The 21,746-nt window shown below is 38.5% G+C and overlaps 1 protein-coding gene across 2 annotated transcripts in view; it reads right to left on the bottom strand.

The window, feature by feature from the left end:
- The window catches only part of BNC2 (basonuclin zinc finger protein 2), a 323,429-nt gene that overhangs the window by 81,402 nt on the left and 220,281 nt on the right, over positions 1–21,746 (bottom strand). For both annotated transcript variants that reach the window (XM_065656238.1, XM_065656239.1), the window contains exon 4: positions 12,561–12,796. In XM_065656238.1, the coding sequence (XP_065512310.1) occupies positions 12,561–12,796 (236 nt within the window). The remainder of the gene's footprint in view (positions 1–12,560; positions 12,797–21,746) is intronic.

Consider the following 21,746-nt stretch of genomic DNA (forward strand, 5'->3'; position numbering starts at 1 on the left):
TGCCCACATGCTACAAACGGAACAGAAACTCATCTATTAATTTGTACAGGCTATGTGTGCTCAGCATGCTGGGCAAAGTGATGGCACCCTGCACAGTTGGAGTCTGCAGATACCCAGCTAGAAGGGAAAGGAATTGAGGATGCAGCAGCTACCCATATCTGACCCACAGACACAGGTCGGGGAACAGCTGGGTGGGCAAGGACCTTGTGCTCACTGATTATTTCTTCCACCTACCACACAAAACTCTTGCTTGGGAAAGGAAACAAAAAGAGCAGCAACCTGGATCAAAGAAATTAAAACCTTCCTTTAGTGAGGCCTTGGTCTTAATGGACATGATGAAACTGACTTGGAGTCCTCATGATGACAATCTGCCTCATTAGTGAGTCTCCATGTGCAAAACACAGCCCAAATGATCCACGGCTCGTGGCCTGGTTTTGAGAGATATAATAAATGTCAGTGCAGAGAGAGATGCAGTCTACCCCGGTGAAAACAATGAAGAATAAAGGAAGAATCTTTACAAACCTACAATTTTTAATTGAAACATACTTTCTCATAGAGTTCTCACAACTTACTATTCATACCTTTTCAATAAAAGGGCAGTTCTTACAGAAAGGGAACTGTTGTGTGACCTCAGCTGACCAAGCTGACATACATGCAATCATTAAGGCTCCAATCCAGAAGAACATACAAGCATATGCTTAACATTAAACACATGAATTGAAGTCAAGGGCATTAATAGTTTAAAGCTGGGTAGGTGCCTATACACCTTGCTGAACCAGGACTTAGTTTCTGACAGTGACTGAGAAGTTCTCTGTGTAACAAATTCATTTTGGCTCCCTATGGCTTTATGTCTCTAGTGTCCATTAAGATGAGAACTCTTTTGGTTTGCATTTTTACATCCTCTTTCACTCCTGTCTCTCTAGTATAGTTTCTGTGGTGCTTCAAAAGGGATGAGCGTTGCTTTTTCTTCAGTGTAGGAACTGCCAGTGTCTCTCTACACTATCTGGCCACATATACAAAGCATATAGAGACTTCATATATCTGCAGCACCTTCCTTCCTGTCTGTCGAACTAAATTGAAAATAGTTATACAAAGCATTGTCATACAAGTCCTGTTCCTTTGAATAGCTAGATTAAAAAAACCAAGGACTTTTGTACAGTGCAGTAGCTGCTGAAATTCCAGTACAATCGTCTTGTATGAACTGTGGGTAAACACTCTGCTGAAATGAATTTGAGTACCTTAGAGGAGGACTTATAGAATACTACAACATAAAGTGGACGGACAATGGGGGAAAGCCTTACAGATGCACATCTCATGTCTGGTGTGACTAGTATTCGAAATTCATGCTACGTTAATGAAGCTGTTATTCAAGCATGGTAGTAGATGTATGTTTTTATTTCAGATTTTCAGTCTGAAGTACTTTTGAAGCATCTCATACTGGTTTGACATTTAAATTCTCACAAGTGCTTCAAAGCCCATAAAACTTTATATTGCATTGACGTTTTTGCCCTGCTCGAAACAAATCTTAACATTGATATAACAAGCAATTACATGTTAATGTACTATATTTTCATTTATTTGTTTGATCCTGCAGATTACTACTCACCAAAAAAACCCCCAAACAAATAAACAAAACATTGAAAAAAATGGGGGTTTTTTATTTCTGTTACTCCAGGGAAAGGGTGAAGCTCAGGTTATTTAGGTCACTTTGTTTCCATGCCTAAGGAAATACGTTGTATCGAGTTAGTGAGAGAGCTAACTCTTCATTCCAGCTGAACAGATACTCTTCCAACCACCAGAATAAACAATCTTCCATTTAATAATTGTTATAGGGCGGTATTAATACTATATGCAATAACATGGCAGCGTAACAAAATTAGCAAATTGGAATACATATGGGGGCTATGAGGCTGTTCAGTTCATAACACACCAAGTACCAGGCTCTGAGAATATATGCAAGTAGGCATTATGACAAACTTACTCTTCCAAGATGCATCTTAAGCTCATCACGTAAAATCAACTTGCTAGCTGTACGTGGTTGGGGGAACACAGGCTCTCCAAGACACAGTCCCCAAATGAAGGCTGGAAGTAACCAGGTCAGAGACAGTAACCACATCATAAGCGGCTGTCCTTCTGTCTCTGGACCACACCACCTTTGCTGGTCAGTTGTCCCTGAACAGCTTCTTACCTTCTGTAACACCCAGGTTCTCTGCAGCCTCACAACAAACACAACTGTGTGAGCAATCTGCTACAGATATTATTAATTCCTCACCCTTTTTCTCCCAAGAAACATATCTCTGCCTTCAGCTGCAGCAGAAAATGGATGTCATGAGTCTGATATCCATAACCTCACAACTCTCTGAGCCTACGAAGGGGAGGGCTTTATTTTGTATCCCTTAATACTGCTCACATGTGGACAGTGATTGAATTAGTAATAGCTAAATTCTTTAAAATTAAATTTAATTTTATTTTGTGGAATTCTTTCTAAAAGAGATGGGTTGGATAAAAGCATTTTTGTGGATTGTAACATTACATGCTGAGCATGTTTTATTTAGTACTCAGGAACACTACTGCAGAATAGCCAATTCTTGCAATTTTATCAAAAAGTTCTTGATATTATAAGGAGATGGTTTTTAATTATACCTGCTTCTGGGAGTTCTGTTGATTTTCTTTTTTCCCTAAAGAAGTTTTCATTTTTTATTGTTTTTTATGGTAGGTTTCAAAACAGGAAGAAGCAGCTTAAAAATACAAACCTAACTTTCTCCAGTAGAAAATGGAAAGCAAAATTAAATTATATTACATCAAATCTTTTACATCAATTGCCCAATATTCCGAACCTGAATTTATGACCTTCAGATATTTGGGGCTAGTATTTCTGAACTGCTTCATATTAATATGCTGAGCTTCTATACTGACTATCCTTTTCTGAAGCCATTCACCAAGCACTCATCCAGCTATATAGTGAGCTGGTTGAACATAGTAAGTTGCCCAGGCAATGTCCTTGCATTTTCCAAATAGTTTGAGCCGCTCTGTTTTAATGGAAAGTTCTGTACAACACAAGCTAGGTTGCAAGCAACCTGATGAGCAGGCTCCTTTCCTTTATTCCTATTTGTCAGCACCATATGTCAACTTGGACACAAGTTAAAGACCTCCAATATCCAGACTGTGTGAATAAAAATGCAGTGATGTTAAGTCTCTTAAAATATCCACATCACCAGGCAAGCTGTACTGCACACAAAACGCAACAAGCTGACATGTAAATGGCCAGCAGTCTTAAAAATCTACCTGTCCTACAAGTTACTTCCTTCTCTGCAGGACGACTGTCAGTCAGTAACACAGGTTTCCACACCCTTCCCAGCAGAAGGAATGTAAGACTTCGGGGTGCAATTCTGGCAAGATTCATTATGAAGAATCCAGCAAGACTGAATACAAACAGACATAATTTCCCCTACTATGAAAGGTAAAAATGAAACAGATGAAACAATGTCTTCCTCTTCCATTTGCTAAAAAGGTTATTAAAAAAAAAAAAATTACTGAAACTACTGTTCCATTGGTGGTGATGTTTCAGAATTTGACTAAAGAACAATCATAATTACACATTCTATTTCATTAGAGGATCTCAAAGCACTTCATAAACATTAATTAACAACATCCAAGTATTAATTGGGATGATTAGAACATTTTGCAAAAGCCGTGGGGGAGGAGAGAAATCAAGCTGAAGCACAAAGGACTCATGCAGCAAGTTAATATATTAGAGTCGGTAGAATAACACACACTTCCTGGCTTCGAGTTAAGTATTCAAAATTCTAGGACATGGTACAAAATGACAACCAAATCATAGAAGATATTCCAGCGCGGGAAAGAGCAGTAAATTTCTTAATTAAAATACAAGAGTTCATCTTCATTAAATTCAAAATGTACCTTGATAAGTAAAAGGGGGTTGTCTGTCTACATTCAATGCCGTGCTCTTACTGCCTAGAAGGCAACAGTAAGTGCTAATGACATTTACCCCTTCTAATAAGAGTCACTCACACTTCACTGTTATTCCTTGTTATTGCTCAGGACAGGCACTAGCACCTCATTGAAAGATCAGTGCTGCAAGGGAAAAAAGTCCCCTTGAGATCCCTTGGACTTCAAGAAAAGCAGTAAATCAACTGATGCTGGACAGATGACAAGTTTGATTCTCTGTGGCCTTTCCTGATTCCTACACGTCTGTGGGCCTGAATTTCCTACGTGCCTGAAGCCCAGTGCTGACACACAGACAATCAAAACCACCCCTAAAATCAGAGCAAGAGGTGTCTAAACTGAGAAGAGTCTTAAATCCATTACAGTGTCATGGTCTGGACTCCATACTCTCTGAGTTAATCTCCACTGATGTGTAGCTGAATGGTTAATATCACAACCTTATCAGCTCCAGGACGATGATTTGAATTCAGCCTGAGGTCTTCTGTGGAGAAAGTAGTCTACAAAAGAGCACAAGTTCTAATCTCTGAGCTGTATTTTGTGAAGAGAATGATGTTAATTCCTTGGATTCTTGGCACAACTCGCTCCCCTCCACACACACACACACACACACATCTCCCTTCAATGAATAGCTTTATGCCCTTTTGTTGTCCTTATTTTATAACAGGTCACTGCATTTTTCACAAGAATATTGAGATGGACAGTAACCCCAAGATACTGTCCTCAACTCAATGGTCATATTTATTTGACATAGTGCAGGATTTGTTCTGGTAGAGGCTTAAACATGGCCTTGTCAGCAAGAAAAGTGATTTTCCAGGCTAGGAGGAAAGTCCTTATCTTCCTTCCACTCATCCACAGAGAATCAGTCTCAAAATGGGAAATTTTTGTCACAGACACACACACTATCTGTTAGAAATATAAATAAAATTTATAGATTACTTGTGTGCATACACACACACATGTACATACATATTTCACGGAAAAACTTCTGTGATCATAAATGGTTAATAGAAATTCAAACACATTTTGAAGCAAAAAAGCTGGAAATAGTTTCCTCTTTGCCTTACCTGCCAAGACCCAAGTTCAGGACTCTGTTTCTCCTGCAATGCTTCATGGCATCACTCACACCTAAAACAGCCTAGGGAATGAACTATTCCTCCCACCTCCTTCATCCCCCACTCTGCTTTAGGTGTTTGTGATTTCATCAGCTATCACAAGAGAAACACAGGACCATGAACTCAGGCTTGGCAGGTGAAGAGATTTTCAGGTCCATTTTAAAAAGCAAGCACACATGGTCCTGGCATATGCCTGACAGACCTTCAGTAACAGCCATTTCCATGCTCTGCATCCAAGTAGCTGTGCCCAGCTGTGCGAAACTACATCAGTCAATGGGATCGTAGCTTCTCTCCCCCAGTACTGTAAACAGTACACATTCCAGGTAGGAGAAACACAGCTACACAAAAGTCTCTCTATCTCTTATATTTTTTTTCTTTTGGTCTTAGACAGCCAAAGATGTTTGCCATTTAAAAGGCTATCTTTGCATTTCTGAGCCACGTGAAATACTATGGTTATAAAGACTATTTCATAGTAGTCATTAAGAACTAGCATCATGTATACTGCTGTTGATCACCAGGGGTTATACAGCCCTCTGCTTCATTACCCTTGCAAGATGCAAGACACAGAGCAGCAATAGCACAGCTCTCCAGCTGCAAATATTCTGGAAATCCAAATGATCTTTGCATGTTACCGAGACATCTGTTGTCACGTAACTTGTCCTGGTGGCATTCAGAAGTGCCATCAAACTCTTTGGACACTATTTTTATTCTTTCCCAGTTCAAGTGCTAATGGTTGTGATAAATAAAAGCCATGTAGCACTAGTGTGATTGGAAGTGTTACTATTGGAGGTATAGCATCGAAAGCAGCAGGGAGATGTTAGGCAAGTTAGTGCAGATACAGAGAAAATGTGAAAGCACTTCACACCACAGAACGAGTGGCATTGCTTTGCCCAAACACACAGCAATACTTCCCTCTGGCTCAGCAGTTGTGCTCTGTTTCCTGTCTCCCTCTTCAGTCCTTAAAGGTTTATCTGAGCTTTTTCTATCCCCTGTTTAGAGATCGTATAGGCACTCCCAGCTTAGTACAGCTAAGATGAATACAAAAGAGCAAGGGGCAAAGCAGAGAATCTCTATTGCACAGACGTGCAGGGGAGTCATGCTAAACTGACTCACATGGGAGAAGAGAAACTCTTCCAGATGATCACAGCCACAAATATTAGCATGCAGTGATGCTGTGGGAGGAATGGAAAACTCAGGAGATGGACACATCATCTAACAGATCCTTTTCATCTCTTTGTGCTAAAGAGGCAAAATCAGAGAAAGAGGGGGAGTGAAACTGAGGTGAGGCTGAAGAAGGGAAGATAAGCAAGAAAGAAAGGGGGAGGGGGAATTGGAGGGAATGACAACAGAATAAGTAAGTTGGAGTGGGAAGAGAGAGAGGAGGGAACAGACAGGCACAGAGAACAAGAAATAGGCAGGGCACATACTAAAGAGACCCAGATTTAAATCCCATCTGTACTGGGAGTGTAGAAGTCTGGATAAATGTTACCCAGCTTTGAGCCTTGGTTGTTCTGAGGGACACTGTTGAAAAATAATGTCAGAACAAAAGAACACATGTAAGTGTTAACAACAATTACAAGGGGGAAAAAACCCACCAGATAGAAGGTTATCTAACCAACCTGAAAAAAATGAATAAAGCTGTAAATTCATAACTCTTCATAATCAAGTAATCAAATGTGGGTGGCAGTTATGAGAAATACGAACTTGAGTGTGAAAGACTTTGGTTGTACTTTGGCTTTGTTATGGTCTTTACTACATAAACTTCTGAACCTTTATCTGCATCAGTTTTACTGTGCATAAAAAGGGCATAATACTCCTAGAGACACAGACAAAGTGACTGCTTCTTCAAATGCATGGAAATCCTTCAGCTGTCACAGTTAAGAACTTCAAATTATTAGTTGAGAGATGGACAAACAGATCAATGAGGAATGAGAAGCAACATAAATTAAATAAATGCACAGCCTTCACATACAGAAATCATTTTATTGTATTAATGTCATGTAACTGTCATCAAATTTTCACTGGGTTGTGAAGCTAAACTTTTTTTTCCCTCCATGCCATAATTTGACTATTTCACTTAATTTTCTTCATCACAAATAACATAGCATACCACCACTTCAAAGGTGTTCTTGTTATGAAATTTTTAAAAAATGAAAACAGTAAATCAGCTGATGGGGGAAAAAAATCCTGATAGAAATTTCACATGACTTGTGATTATAGATAGCTGGCTGCATTGAACTGAACGTATGAGATCATCACTAGAATGACGTGACAACACTTGAGTACCTTGGAAAAGCTGATATCCTCAGAGTTGCTGTTTGTTTGTTTTCTTTCTGATGTTCCTTATGTTTAAGCAATGGAGGTTGTTTGACAAGCTGTTTAATTAAATAGCCCTTGCACTTGGGTTCTGTAGCAAAAGCTCAAATGTCTTAAAAGGAGGCAAGTGAGTACAGATGGGAAAGCTACGACTCTAAAGTCTCTAAAAGAGGTCAGATAACAACAGAATGCATGCTTTTCTGAAATCCTCCATGGACAAGCCAATGGTGGGCAATATTTAATTTTAAGAACGGTAAAGCAATTTCCATCTGTGCATGTGGTTAATATTTCACCTGCTTAGAAGGGATGAGGTAGTAAGGGAATACTCAGAGAAAGAACAGAAAATAAATTAAGAATGGTGTTATTAAAGATGCTCAAATTTCTTTCTATAGTCTCTCCCCAAATCTCTTGATCTAATCTGGATAAGAGAATGGTACGCATGAACAATCTAGTTGTGGTAAACTAGGGCAGCAAATGGAAACAACCCATTCCACCAAGAGCAACTACGTCTTACAAAAACTTGAGAAATTGTCAGTCAAATATCGCACAAATTTATATGAGCATGTAATTTGAATATGCATATAATCATTAAAAAAATTCAGAACTGAATTATTTAACCTTCACTATGTATTCTACAATTTGAATGATTTTGTTTTAGTTAATGGGATGTTATCTTTGGGAAAAAAAAGTTGAAATTTCCCACCCCACAATGTATACCTTCTGAGAGTTTTACTCTTATCTGACTTCAGTGACTGAAACAGTTGTTCTTGCTCAACAGCTGTTTTAGCCTTACAGAACCAACACAACAACGGGAGAATAAACCACAGTCCATCCTGGTCATCATCTGAAGAGTTAACTAAATTCATGAAGTAGTGATGGTGCTGATGATCTGTGAGCAAAGAAATACACAAGCCCAAGTCAGCAGTGGCAGAGTATGTCATTAATTTCAGAGTTTTTTTCTTACTTTTAAAATTAGCAGTCTTGACAGTGAAACCACATAGGCAGGAAAAGTATCACACTTCCATTTCCAGCCTTCCCAAAGCAGAAAATGATATCTAATAATTTTGAATTTCATCAGTTTTCAGTGTTGACATTGCCATGGAAAAGACTGTCATTTAGGATTAGTGATTCCCTATGCACTGTCCAGCACACAAACTTTTGTAAGTGAGACAATTTTGGGGCCCATAAAATACCCATACTTTTCCAGCTTGCTTTAGATTTGCTTTTATTTCGGTGGATTTTTTTTTTTTTAATTTCTCATAGCTTTGAGTGGCATCAGCAACTTTGGCAGCCAGGATGTTGCCTATGAGCTACTGACTAAAATTTACCTTTTTTGAGGGAAAAATGTTAAGAAAGGGAATCCTAGGTCTAGCCCCTTTTCCTGATTCTGACAATGTTCTGTTCAGTGCCTCTGCTTCCCTCTTTGTATTGTAAAGATATTTTTTTTCATCTTTTACACTAAGGGAATACAACTATTTGATCACAAAACACTTGAAAAAGTGTTGAGCTGTTACTCTAAATAAAAACACTCAATCATTATTTGCAAAGAGTCAGTTTATGGCCTCCGAGTTGTGGTCACATGTCCTGTTGTCTGCAGCTGGACCAGTGTAAGAGCTGAATGCCCCAGCTGTTCCCTGCTAGTGGTATAATTGCTTTCTAGCCCTTTCCTCTCAGAATAATCAGAGTTAACTTGTACATGTTTAGCAGGAGGATTTTTCTAACCTGGCTTGTTTAGAGAGAATCTGGCTAGGGAGCAATTACACATGTAGTTACACTAGCAAATGGGTGGGGTAAAGTATTCTTCAGTGGTGAAGCAGAGGAGAACAGCTGGCAAAGTTACTTCTTCACTCAGCTCAGCTGGAATGAAACCAGGGCTGGAGACTTAACTCAGAGCTGAGCTGTTCTTTACAGCAAAAGTAACTTCACCCAAATCAATAAAGCCACTGATCACATCTCTTTGACTAGCAGGTGCAGAATCTGACCCAAACCAGCTACTGTTGTTGACAGAATAATTTCTCATCATGTAAAGACAGTTGTGTTGGCTGCTCCCCAAGAGAAAACCTACAGGCTCACTAACAGCTCCATACCAAACACAGTAACTTAGTTCCTTGAGATAAGTACTGGATAAACAAGCCTAGAAACTGAAATGCCCTGGATGCCCACGGAGCAGAAACAGTCCAGAAAGTTTCCCTATACAGTAAGTTTTTTTGAGGATCACTTCTAAAGACAAGAGAACAACTCCTCCTCTAAAACATTAATTCTGTGAGCAATCTGCTGACCAAACTCTCACTGACTGACATTTCAGAGATAGTTATATATTCACCAGAAACTAGGTTTATTGCACAGAGGCCAGAGAAACTTGCCAGGACTTAATGCCTTTCGGCTGTTACTGGCAATGTCGTGACTGTGCCCAAATTGAAAGGCGGTGTATCACATTACCTCCTCTGGCTTCACGCTTCCTTCGCTTCCTGTGCTCCATTAATGCAGTCACTGAATGAAGCAATAAATACTGCATTTTTCTCTGCCCACTGGTTTTTAATTTGCTATTTAGAAACATTATTAGTCAAAATGAGGGTACTACAAATAATCCCACCCACCATGCAGCACTAATACACAAATATAGAGAGGCACTGGTTTTCTGTTGTTTCTTGAGTGGAGCAAACAGTGAGGTCTTTCTCAAAAGTTACAGAAAAAAAGTATTTCCTTTTTTTCATGGAAAGAAGGGTTTCATTATGGATCGTGAACAGGAAAGAAAATATCTGGAAATGCTAAAATAATTTATTTTGAGTGGATACACCTACCCTAAGATTTCTTTTTTATTCCTTCCAAAAAAACTCCCGTAGTTCTCATCTGTATACACTTTGACTGTGCTAGTGTTACTACACATTTCCTTTCAAATTTCCCTGCATGCCCATTTTCTCCTTTTTATCACATAGTTGCAATAGAGTTACTTTTTAAGCACAACTTTATAATCATAGGTTTGATCAATTTTCCTAAGATTTCTCTTCATATATGTTCTACCAAGCAGTTTTCCTTTCTGCCATATAATGAGCTTCCTAGCTTTAATGCCCAGAGAGGTTGTGGAGTCTCCAGCCTTGGAGCTCTTCAAAAGCTGCCTGGACATGGTCCTGGGAAACCAGCTTTAGGGGGCCCTGCTTGAGCAGAAGGATTGGACAAAATGACCTCCCTTCCAGCCTCAACCAGTCTGTGATTGTTTGAATTAAGAGAGCTAAACTAACAGGCGGGCTCGACTACACCTGTCATAGGTCTTTGTTCACCCAGCACTAACCAAGCCAATATGTGGCAAGACTCTAACAGCTGCCTTTAACTTTCATTGATAATTGTTCTCCTTTAACTGACATAACATTCACCATATTGTAGTTGGATGTAGTAATGGGAATACTCATGCCTTGAGGGCTACAATGTGATTTTTTAGCCAGATAAACTGAACTCTGACCTAATGGTGTATTACAGGCCTTTACACCGCTCAGATGTGTAGGTCACAATCTCACTCTGTACAAACCTCTGTGTAATTATATTACAAGCCATTCTTGCATATATTAAGATCAATCCAATAGATATTTAAAACAAAATCAATTCTACGACCCTTGAAACAAGAAAACTACTGACTTCAGTCAGTCTTCTTGTCTGTAACAGACACAATTACATCGTACCCTTGTAATATATTACACGCAAGTATTAATCACATTTAGTAAACAGCAATGTTCTAATGTTATAGCTTAGAAAGGAGGCATTTTCATGTGTATTCATTTACAAATCATATTTCTTCAGCCCTCTTGATCAGTAGCATTCAGAATCCAGGAATCTAGAATATGATGCAATATGCACATAATGCCATTACAGTGTATATCTCTATATATATCTATCATATATCTATCAAAATTACATATTCTATCATCTATAGATACATATCCACACATATATATCATACAAACATGTATAGATATCTTTAGATTATATAGAATAGATGCCTGAGAGAATCCTAAAACAACCAAAGACCTTCATTCTGTATATATCCTAATAAGAATAACAGGTTCTCATTACTAAAGAAATAGCCTTTTTATTACGCTTTCTCTAGGACTGTTCTACACTTTTCTACAATAATCTCTGTATAGAGCATTTAAGAAAATTTATAAGAACACAGAATGGGAAGGTTTCCATCAAATTACATGAGGCTAATTTACTTCTTTCAAAGGACAAAAAATTGAAGAGGAATTAAAAAACACAGTCAGAATTCCTCAGAGCAGGAAAAAAGATTCTCATATTTCCTGTATAGTACCAAGCATGCTCTCATTGCCTAAGAAAGTAAAGAAATAAATCAGAAACTAAATTTTTCAAAGATTTTCAGGAATGTCCACTTCAATAAATCGATGACTTCTAGATGACGCAGAGGTCCCACAAAGTCAGTAGCAATTAAGCGAACTTGGAAACATGCAGTATTAGATTCTCAATCAGAAATAGCCTTATAAAATGTAATAGTTTGCTTTGGAAGCCAACAGATTATTAAATTACTCAGATAAGCAACCATACATATTCATGATCATACTCATAAAACAAGCCTGTCCATTTTTTATTTATTTGATGTTCTGTTTGCTTATCTTAAACAATTTGCATGTAATACTTTATTTAAAGCTACCTTTAAAAACTGGCCTTATAAAGAGGATTTTCCTGTTTACACATTACACTGTAAGGATACTTCCCAACAAAACCATGATCACAACCCCCATTTCATCTACCCCTTATTAGATATCTTGCTAAGGAAGGAAAGAAAAGATGAAGGAGGTGCTGACGTGGATCTAAGTTTATTAAGTAAAACAGTAGCCCTTGAAAACTTGCCAGTTGCCTTTGATGACCAAATCAGGCTTGAAGCTAGCTAACTTCAGTATTCGCAGTATTAAAGGTATTTCCTACCTTAAACATAAGCAAGTACAAATAAATACTATGGTACGAAGGAATCTGCATTATTTTAGCTTAGGAAAAATTGAATATTTTATTTCGCTAGCACCATCATTAGTCTTCAGCATGCCACACGAAATTTACTTTGTAACCTTGTACAACTTTGGGTGCATGGTCACTACATCTGCACCAAAAAAAAAAAAAAAAAAAAAAAAAACCAAAAAAACCATATTTTGCTTTATTTCCTACCTGAAGGATGTAGCCTCGAACATAGTCTCGAAGTGTCCAGCCTAAGCCATGTAGAATATGCAACACCTCCTCTTGCTTCAGTACACTGAAGAGTCGGTCAAGTAGTATCTTCAGTCTCACAGGCACAGCCTGAGTACCGTAGAGCATCAGGCTGCTGATGTCAAACACAACGTTGGACTGCACAATCTCCACTTGGGTTGGGTGGTAGAGATGCTGAGTACTAAGCTTATCCAGGGCTGAAAGAAAAGGAGTTTAAGTGTAAGAGGAGAGCTGAAGGAAAACCAAGAATATAATGTCAAAGAATTATCTAAACACCTTGAATTTGGCAGATGCACTTATTTTCCAGATAAATATCACCTGGATAATTCATCAAATCATAGAATTGCAGAATGGTTTGGGTTGGAAGGGACATTCAAAGGTCATCTAGTCCAACCTCCCTGCAATGAGCAGGGACACCTTAAACCAGATCAGGTTGCTCAGAGCCCCGTCCAGCCTGGCCTTGAATGTCTCCAGGGATGGGGTGTCTACCACCTCTCTGGGCAACCTATTCCAGTGTTTTACCATCCTCATTGTAAAAAATGTTTTCCTTATAGCTAGTCTGAATCTACCTTCTTTTAGTTTAAAAGCATCACCCCTTGTCCTATCACTACAGGCCCTGCTAAAAAGTCCTCATCTCTCTTAGGAGCCCCCTTTAGGTACTGAAAGGCCATAATAAGGTTTCCCAGAGCCTTCTCCAGGCTGAGCAACCCCAACTGTCTCAGCCTTTCCTCACAGTAGGGGTGTTCCAGCCCTCTGGTCATTTTTGTGGCCTCCTCTGGCCCCTCTCCAACAGGTCCTGTACTGAGGGCTCCAAAGCTGGACACAGGACTCCAGGTGGGGTCTCACCAGAGCAGAGCAGAGGGGCAGAATCATCTCCCTTGACCTGCTGGTCATGCTACTTTTGATGCAGCCCAAGATATGATTGGTCTTCTGGGCTGTGAGCACACACTGTCAGCTCATGTCTGGCTTTTCACCCACCAGTACCCCCAAGTCCTTCTCGGCAGGGCTGTTCTCAATCCCTTCATCTCCCAGCCTGGACTGACACCGGGGGTTGCCCCAACCAACCCATCATCTGCAAACTGCCCATCATCTGCAAACTTACTGTGGTTGCACTTGATCCCATTTTCTATGTCATTGATGAAGATATTAAATAGTAGTGGTCCCAATGTGGACCCCTAAGGGATACCACTCATCACTGAGTGATTTTTTTTCACAGATGCAGTCCAAAACAGGCCTAGTTTCCAAAGGTCACAATTAACTTTAATACTTAAAACTAAAGGGTGCCCGGCTAAGCCCTAGAGACTACCATACTCCTAAGTTCAAAAGAAATTACAGAAAATTTATGATTAATTGATGACCAAGACTGAAGCTATGCAGAGTTGATTGGGACTGTTAAATGTTTGAGACCTAATCTCTAGGGGAAAAAAAGAAAACAGATAATCCCTAAACCTCATCCTTCTAAACATGTTAAAAATTACTCCCCTGATTTACCATAAATTCTATCATGAATTCACTGCTACTCGAGCTGGTTAGTTTGTTTTACCCTTCTGTGTGAATTCCATGTTATTCACTGTGATATGAATAATTTAGAGATAAGAGGAGGGAAGGTTTGCAGGATGAAGGTAATTCTTATTCCCTTGTGAAGCTAAATATGATGGAATTGCATATGACATCACGCCCTTTAGTGAGTATCAATGTTTACATTTAATTTTCTTTCCATTTTATGGACTATGTTACAGCACCTAAGCTTCTCACTGCTTTTTTTTTTAAACAAAACTTTCCGAGCATTTAAAATAATTTTATAGGGACTTCTTCTTCTGTACTTTGGTTTCTTTCTGGCTTATGGTCACTGGAGAGTTCATGTACTCTTGATAAATTGCTTTCTTACATCCAGAGCGCAAAGGCCCTTATCATTTACTCGCTGGCTTCATTCAACACGTTTACTCCAAGGAATACTTTGTCAAAGAGTTCTGGTTTCCTCATACTTCATTTCTTGCAACTGATTTGTCTGATCTTTCCTATTCTAGTGGTTAAGTCAACTTTGAATAAATAGCTTTAAATATTAATTTACCATTCAAAAAAGATAAGGAATTGCCAAGCCTAGGGACTGCAGTCCTATGTCTCTCCACAGGACATTTATAGTGCAGAATGTGATGGGTGAGATTTTTCTTCCAAGAGCTCTTCTTCCAAAGCACTTCAGCTATACAGGCTTCATGATGTGGGACTAATTTATTTACAAGGTCTAATGAATGGGATTTGATTGAAGCTTAAACAGGTCAAATACTTTTTTTTGGCCCCTTTTAGGTAAGATATTTTTGTAACGTGGTTATTTTGCTAATACCATAACAGATGTGTCATCAAAGTACTTAGCTAGAAAAGCCTAGAAAATGGATTTTGCTACTGTGCAGGCTGTGTCCTATGTGTGCTGATATGTATATATATAGGTATCTGGGGGACAGAGCAACAATTTGGAAGGACTAAAATAAAGTAAAATATTTATTTTTTTAAAATTCTACTATTACTCACAAAAAGAATACTGTAAATGATATTTGTGTTAATATATGTAACACCTTTTACCAGACTATCAAAATAATTAAGCAGATCTGAGCCATGTTGAGCTTTCCACCTTCAGTCTTACAGAATGAGAATAGGGTCCAAAGAGGTTAAATGGCGTCTCCAAGTTTATACAAATTCAGACAAGAGCCAAGACCTGAATGAATGTTTTCTGATTACTCAATGCTTTTTAATCATTGCATCATATGATATTTCTAATATATCTTAATATTTGTTCTTGTTTCTCTTTACTTAACAGTAAACCCTATGCCTGCAATGAGGAAAAGCAAGTTCTTCCAGCTGAAGAAGACTTGGCTTGCTCAAGATTTTAAGGTCGTGATTCTACTTTGGCCCAAGACAGCATGACTGTAAGACATCTTTATCTGAAGACTATTGGGTGGATTATAAAATGAATAGCTAGAATGAGATTACAAAACTCTATGAACATTTACCCACTTCATCTAACGTGACCACTCTGAGTACTATAGCTTTGGAAAAGTTGAGATGGAACAGAAGTGAAAAAAAAAGAAAGGGTCCTTTTAAATTACTAAGTGCACTCTTTGACCAGTGGACAGAAATTTTCACAAGATATCCCATACTCTGGCATTTATCTGCAACATTTGCTTTAAAGCAATATTGTCTGTAGACATCAGTCTCTCAAAACACACATACACACACACACACAAATAAGAGTTAGTCCTGCGCTGGATTAACAGTCCAGGTGACAGTGAAATTATCTTCAGTTTTGATTTGTGGCCTTATTCTGCACATTATGTAATAAACAAATAAGCAGTGAATTTTAACCTTTTGAAGTACAAGTCAGGATATGCACTGAAATGTGTAATTCATAATACAACAAAGCATATATTTTTGCATGGGTGTGTAAGAACATTTGCAAAGTAAAGACAGACCTCACGCTACAGACAAAAAAAAGAAGGAAAAACCTGTACATGAAGAGAAAGGAGATGCACTTGCACCCATATGAGAAATAATAGTATGGTAAGCATCTGAAATTCTTTTTGATCATTGACTATTGAAACCCCTTTTGCTTGGCAGAAGAATGAAACTTTTCACTGTAATTTGTAATTTATAAAAATTATCTTGTTTCTTTGAAAGAGGTTACTAAGGAAATAGTTGACAGAGAGAAGAGTTGCTTTCTGTAGTACTTCTAATTGATTTCTCCTCTGGCATCATTAGTGAATTAATGCAGATGTTCTAGGTGCATTCAAGGGACCATTTATGTTGTTAGACACATACTTTTTCAAATAAGAGATAAGAGAAAGGCCTAAGTCTCATTGTTGGTTTCTCTCTAAGGCCAAGAGTATTAACTTTAGCCTTCTTGTCAAATCTCAGCCTGGATAGTTGCATTCCGCTGTCCTGAATTGCCCATCTGATTTCATGTGGATCACGCATTCCTTGCCATTTTCTATTCTAAACTATTGGTTCCATTTCTATATGCTAATGAACAATGTCATGTTTCATTCAACCATATCTGCAACAGTGTACGATTTCACAAGTGCTTAGAAGACTTCAAGATGAAACATGCTATATAAAAGAATGAACTTTATCATACCTGAAAATGACATAAACAGATGTGTCATTAAGAAGATATCAGTGACTGAACATCATAAACCACCTATTAAAAGTCCCTTCCTGGTGCAGCATGAGATATTACTCATACTTCTTACACTTTCAGTGGGCTCAAAAGTTCACACAGAAAAGTCTTAACATGTTCATCACTTCTTGGTCGTAACCTGCACAATCTTCTAAAAACAGAGCTATGATGGGTTCAGCTAGGTGCTTAAACTAAGAAGGCTATCTTTTAAAAGCCCAATTCCTAGTACTGTCCCGAGAGTCTGATATTCTTTACCTCAGTGTGACTGGAAAGCTGTTCACTGATAGACAAAGACCCTTGTGTTTTACTATAACAACATACAGCCAAGTAATATTTTCACTGTGAATTCTAAATTTCAAGTACTTGTTTCAAAAATATTAACTATTAAAAAGGGGGGCAAAAAAGTATGATAAAGAACTAAAAGATGTCACATAAGATTGCCTTCAACACTCAAAAATGGCTAATTGGATAATTAGTAGAAGCATTAGGAACTTTTCAATACTGGTTTTCTTACTCAATTCTGAAGTATCAAGTATGCACCATAATCATTTAGATAATTTAGAATATTTCAGTTGCAAGGGGCCTACAATGACCATCTAGTCCAACTGGCTGATGATGTCAGAACTGACCAACAGTCAAAGTATGTTATTAAGGTCATTGTCCAAATGCCTCTTAAACACTGAGAGGCTTGGGGCATCAACCACCTCTCTAGGAAGCCTGATTCAGTGTTCGACCATCCTCTCAGTGAAACAATGCTTCCTAATGCCAAGCCTGAACCTCCCCACGTTGGCTTATCCACTATTTAACCTCTTGAATAGTAAACAAAATCCTCCAGATTTTACAGAAGCTATGCTCAGAATAAGCTGAAATGTAAAAAGAACTTCAACATTGATCCAAATGTCACTCTTCACATGACAGCAGGCAGTATTTTTATTATGCAAAATTCCAGCCCAAACCCCCCACTTTAGACCTGTTTGTAACAAATCAACAAACAAAGAAAATTTAATTTTTATTTTTCTCCTTTTTTTTTTTTAATGTCACAAAATAGAGAGGGGAAATTTACTTCACAGTTTATATTTTACTGGAGTTTTGGGATCCTCTGTAATTAATTCAAAGGAAATTAAATACAAAAGATACATTAAAATATGGCTCAAATACTTGTTCAATTATTCAAAAGACTGAAAATGAAGACAAAATCTGTCATTTCATCTATACTGTGGCTAGCTCTTAGGCTCAGCTATGTAAGCGGAGCCCTTCCTTCCCAGTGTGCAATGGACAAGGTTTAATCAAATCAAAAGCCATGTTTCTGAGTGGATTCCGTTTTTGTTAGGCAAAAGAAATACAAATATGCAGTGATGAATTTTGTACCTTAGAAGTCTCATATTGTTTTTTGCACAGCTACGATAAAAGCATGACATTTTGTCTTTAGAGAATATGAAAGAATTTTGAATATCCTAGTTCTAATACAATTGGAGTAATAAATAGACATACCTCTTAGTAATTGCCTGATCCTAGATAAATATTTAGGTATCCTAGAGAGGGATGAAAAGGTCTAGTGAAACCCTTTCTTTTAGCTGATTTTCCTGGCTGTATATCTCAGGACACCAGAGAAGAGTCAGTAGGTTGTAATGCACAGGTCATTATGGATCTCATTCCATTTCAGAATGTTGAGTATGGTAAAACAGATAAAGTATTATTAATGGCAATGTGGAGAATTGTAGTTTTCTGTTGATTTTAGTGGTGAACGTGAACAGCTTCACATTTTCAGAGTTAAGATTTTCTTCTTTTCCATCAACCACAGAAAAAAAAGCAACAAATTCTTTTCAGAACAGAAAGTAGCTTATGAGCAGCTAAAATGCTGGAGGGACAGGCAAACTACTGCAGACGTAAGAGCTGGTCTACGCCTACCTCAGGATGCAGATTCAATATCACCTGTAACGTGGTGTAACGTGGTGCACTTCGTAGGTGGAAAAAATTACTCCTCAAAAATATCATGCTTAGAAGGTAATTAAGGACAAGAAAACTTGCTGGTGTCTACTGAATGGCTCAAATATTTTCATGGTGTAGGAAATTATCCCGTTCACTCCTAACACAAGCACAGAGTGCATGGGACATTAACATTCATATGAGTGAGCGGACATCCTGAAACAGTCTGTGTATAAATTCCACCTACAGCATGGTATCCTTTGGTGATCTCCATTGCACTTCTTTCTTCATCCCTTTCACAATTTAATCCAGATAGAAGAGAAATGTTCACTAAGACACTGTGGATTTCAAAAGATCATGGAAGGACAGTAAGTAAAGCATTTTCCGATTCATAGATAAACCCCCAACTTTTCCTTCTGCCTTTTACTGTATTTAAAAGCTAATAATGGAAACCATTTGCAAAATTCATTTAGTCTCTGACAGAGGGACACATATGTGATCTTCTAATTTACAGTTTGCACGTACAGGTGTTCACACTTAGTAAAAGGATTCTTAATAGCATTTTAAAATTAAACGTGTGTTGATTATATGTGTTTCAAGCCCTAACAACAGAGCAACTAAACTGATGTCTTCATGCCTCACCATGCCTCATGCTCTAACAACATTTTTATAACAGATCAAAAAAAACCCCAGCGCTTCAGTTGCATGTACACAAAATAAGTGTTATTAAAAAAAGTCTGAATGAAAACTTTCATTAATTTTTCTGCCTATGATCTGATTCCAAGTTGAAACATTTAGATTGCTACTAGGTTTATGTAGCCGAAAGCAGAACCACAGTTTGTTCACAGACGTTGCTTGCTGTCTGCAGGTTTTTTTATCCCTTTGCAAAACTTTGAACCCTATCCAGCTTTGACACACTGCCTCTTCAGTTAATAACTATCAAGTTTCCCCTTGTCTCCTGTCTACTTTTCTTTGAGGCAATTGCGCACTCAGCACCCCGAGATAATAACACACATCTATAAGATAAAAGCAATGGCATTAATGTAATTGTCTGCCTTTCTCTCTTTAGCCTAATCTTTTTTTTCCTTCAGTTTTGACTGCCTCTGTGACACCTGTTTTTGTCTCCTCTGATCCTACGACAGGTTTTCCGCTGACAAGGTTTTTGCCTGACAGTGATTCTGCCAGACAAGAACATAATAAAATATGAAGAACTGCTTGTCAGAGTTTCTGCCAATGCTCACATGAAATAGGGAAAAAAAAAAAAAAATCCTGACTTCTTTTTAAAGGGGCCCCGTGCTGGTCGCTTTTGGCCTGTCAGGAAAACAGCCTCCCTGGCCAGTTCCTGCAAGCCAAACAGGTATTTTCTTTTACATTTTCTTTACATACAAAACCCCATTTTCTTTGATAGTGGAAAATGCAATTACAGAGAAAACAAACAAACAAACAAACAAAACCAACTAAGCAAAAAAACCCCAACAAACTAAACAACCAAAACAAAATGAAAAAAACACAAAAAACCCCCAAACAAAACAAATACAACCCAACAGAACACCAACCAAAAAAACCCCAAATGTTTTCTCCTATGGATGAAGGTTAGATCTAACTTTGTGTAGTCGGACCTCATGAACAGGTTTTTAACTCACAATTGACCCCTTAAATAAATAAATAAAGTACTGGGCTATTTCTCTCTCCTCCTTGTTGATAGCTAGTGTGTTCAAAGGAACAAGCTGTAAAGGATCTTCATTCCAAGTTCTCAGGAAAACATCTGGGCTACTGGACACCTCCTGCATGGGTATGCTGCATGAATGAAGACACCTGACAATGGGGACCATGGTAGAGAGGATTAGATGAAGCCAATTCTGTGGGATTTGGACCTTGCAGTCCTCTCTGTCAGTGTGTGCATTTGTGCCTTCATAAAGGAGTACTTCAGCACTGATCATCACCCTGATGGAGAAACACATGTAGATGAATCATGTAAGTGTCACAACACAGATGCTTTTGTGTGTCTTGGTAGCACCTGTCACCTCTGCTAGAGACAGTAACTATTGATCAGTCCATGGTGTTACAGCCCTGAGTGCACCTACTGGCCTTCATTGCTGTCCTAAAGTGACCAGCCTCTCTGGAGATGTCCACCCTGCATTCTTCATCCATCGGTCCAGGACTCCTACTAAAGCTCAGGCCTGGAACTTCATTCCCTACTTAAGGGACATCATAGGTGTGCCTGTCTGTAGTTCTCTAGATGACCCTCAGAACCATGTTACAGCCTGGTCTTCAGCCCTGTCTCTGGCTCAACTTTCTTTTGTTCCTGATTGGGGCCCCTGGATGGACCCTCGACCTGCCTTACTCCCTTGCCATGCCTGAGGTTGTCAATGAACCCTGTTACCAGCACCTGGTTCTGCCTACCATGATGAGACCTCACAGAACTGTGTGCATGGTGCAGGCATAGCCAGTGCTGGAGTTGTCCTTAACTCCCAGCTCAGACGTCTTTGTTGGGCTGCTGTTCCTTGACACATGGGTTGACAGTGTCATTGTTGAAACGTACAATTTATAATGGAAGCCATTAAATTAATACCTCTCATTATATTACCCTGGCTAGTCATTCACCTTCGATCTTTTCTTTCTCTTGTCTCCAAAGCCAAAAGTTTCCTTCTTATCAGCCATTAACACCTTAAAAATATTGTCCCTTAATAACTGAGATAGGAGATAATATGTATCTTAATGGTCCTAATACCATCTGGTTGACACATTGTATACTGTGAGACAGAAGCACATTTGGGAGTCCTGGATCATGGTCTGGATTTGGAGGAGCTCCATTTTAATCCAAACAAACCTCAAATTCTGCTAACTCCGATTCACAGATTCACAGAAAGTCTAGGTTGGAAGAGATTTCTGCAGATTGTCTGGTGTAGCCTTCTATTGAAAGCAGTGCCTCATATTAGGTTATCTCTGGCCCTGTAAAACTGAGTCTTTGATATTTACAGTGGGGAAAATGTCACCACTTCTCCAGGCAACATATTCCGTCTTTTATGCAGCCTTGAAAACTGTAATGAAAA

The sequence above is a fragment of the Caloenas nicobarica genome, chromosome Z, assembly GCF_036013445.1.
Source record: "Caloenas nicobarica isolate bCalNic1 chromosome Z, bCalNic1.hap1, whole genome shotgun sequence".
In the NCBI taxonomy this organism is placed as follows: domain Eukaryota; kingdom Metazoa; phylum Chordata; class Aves; order Columbiformes; family Columbidae; genus Caloenas; species Caloenas nicobarica.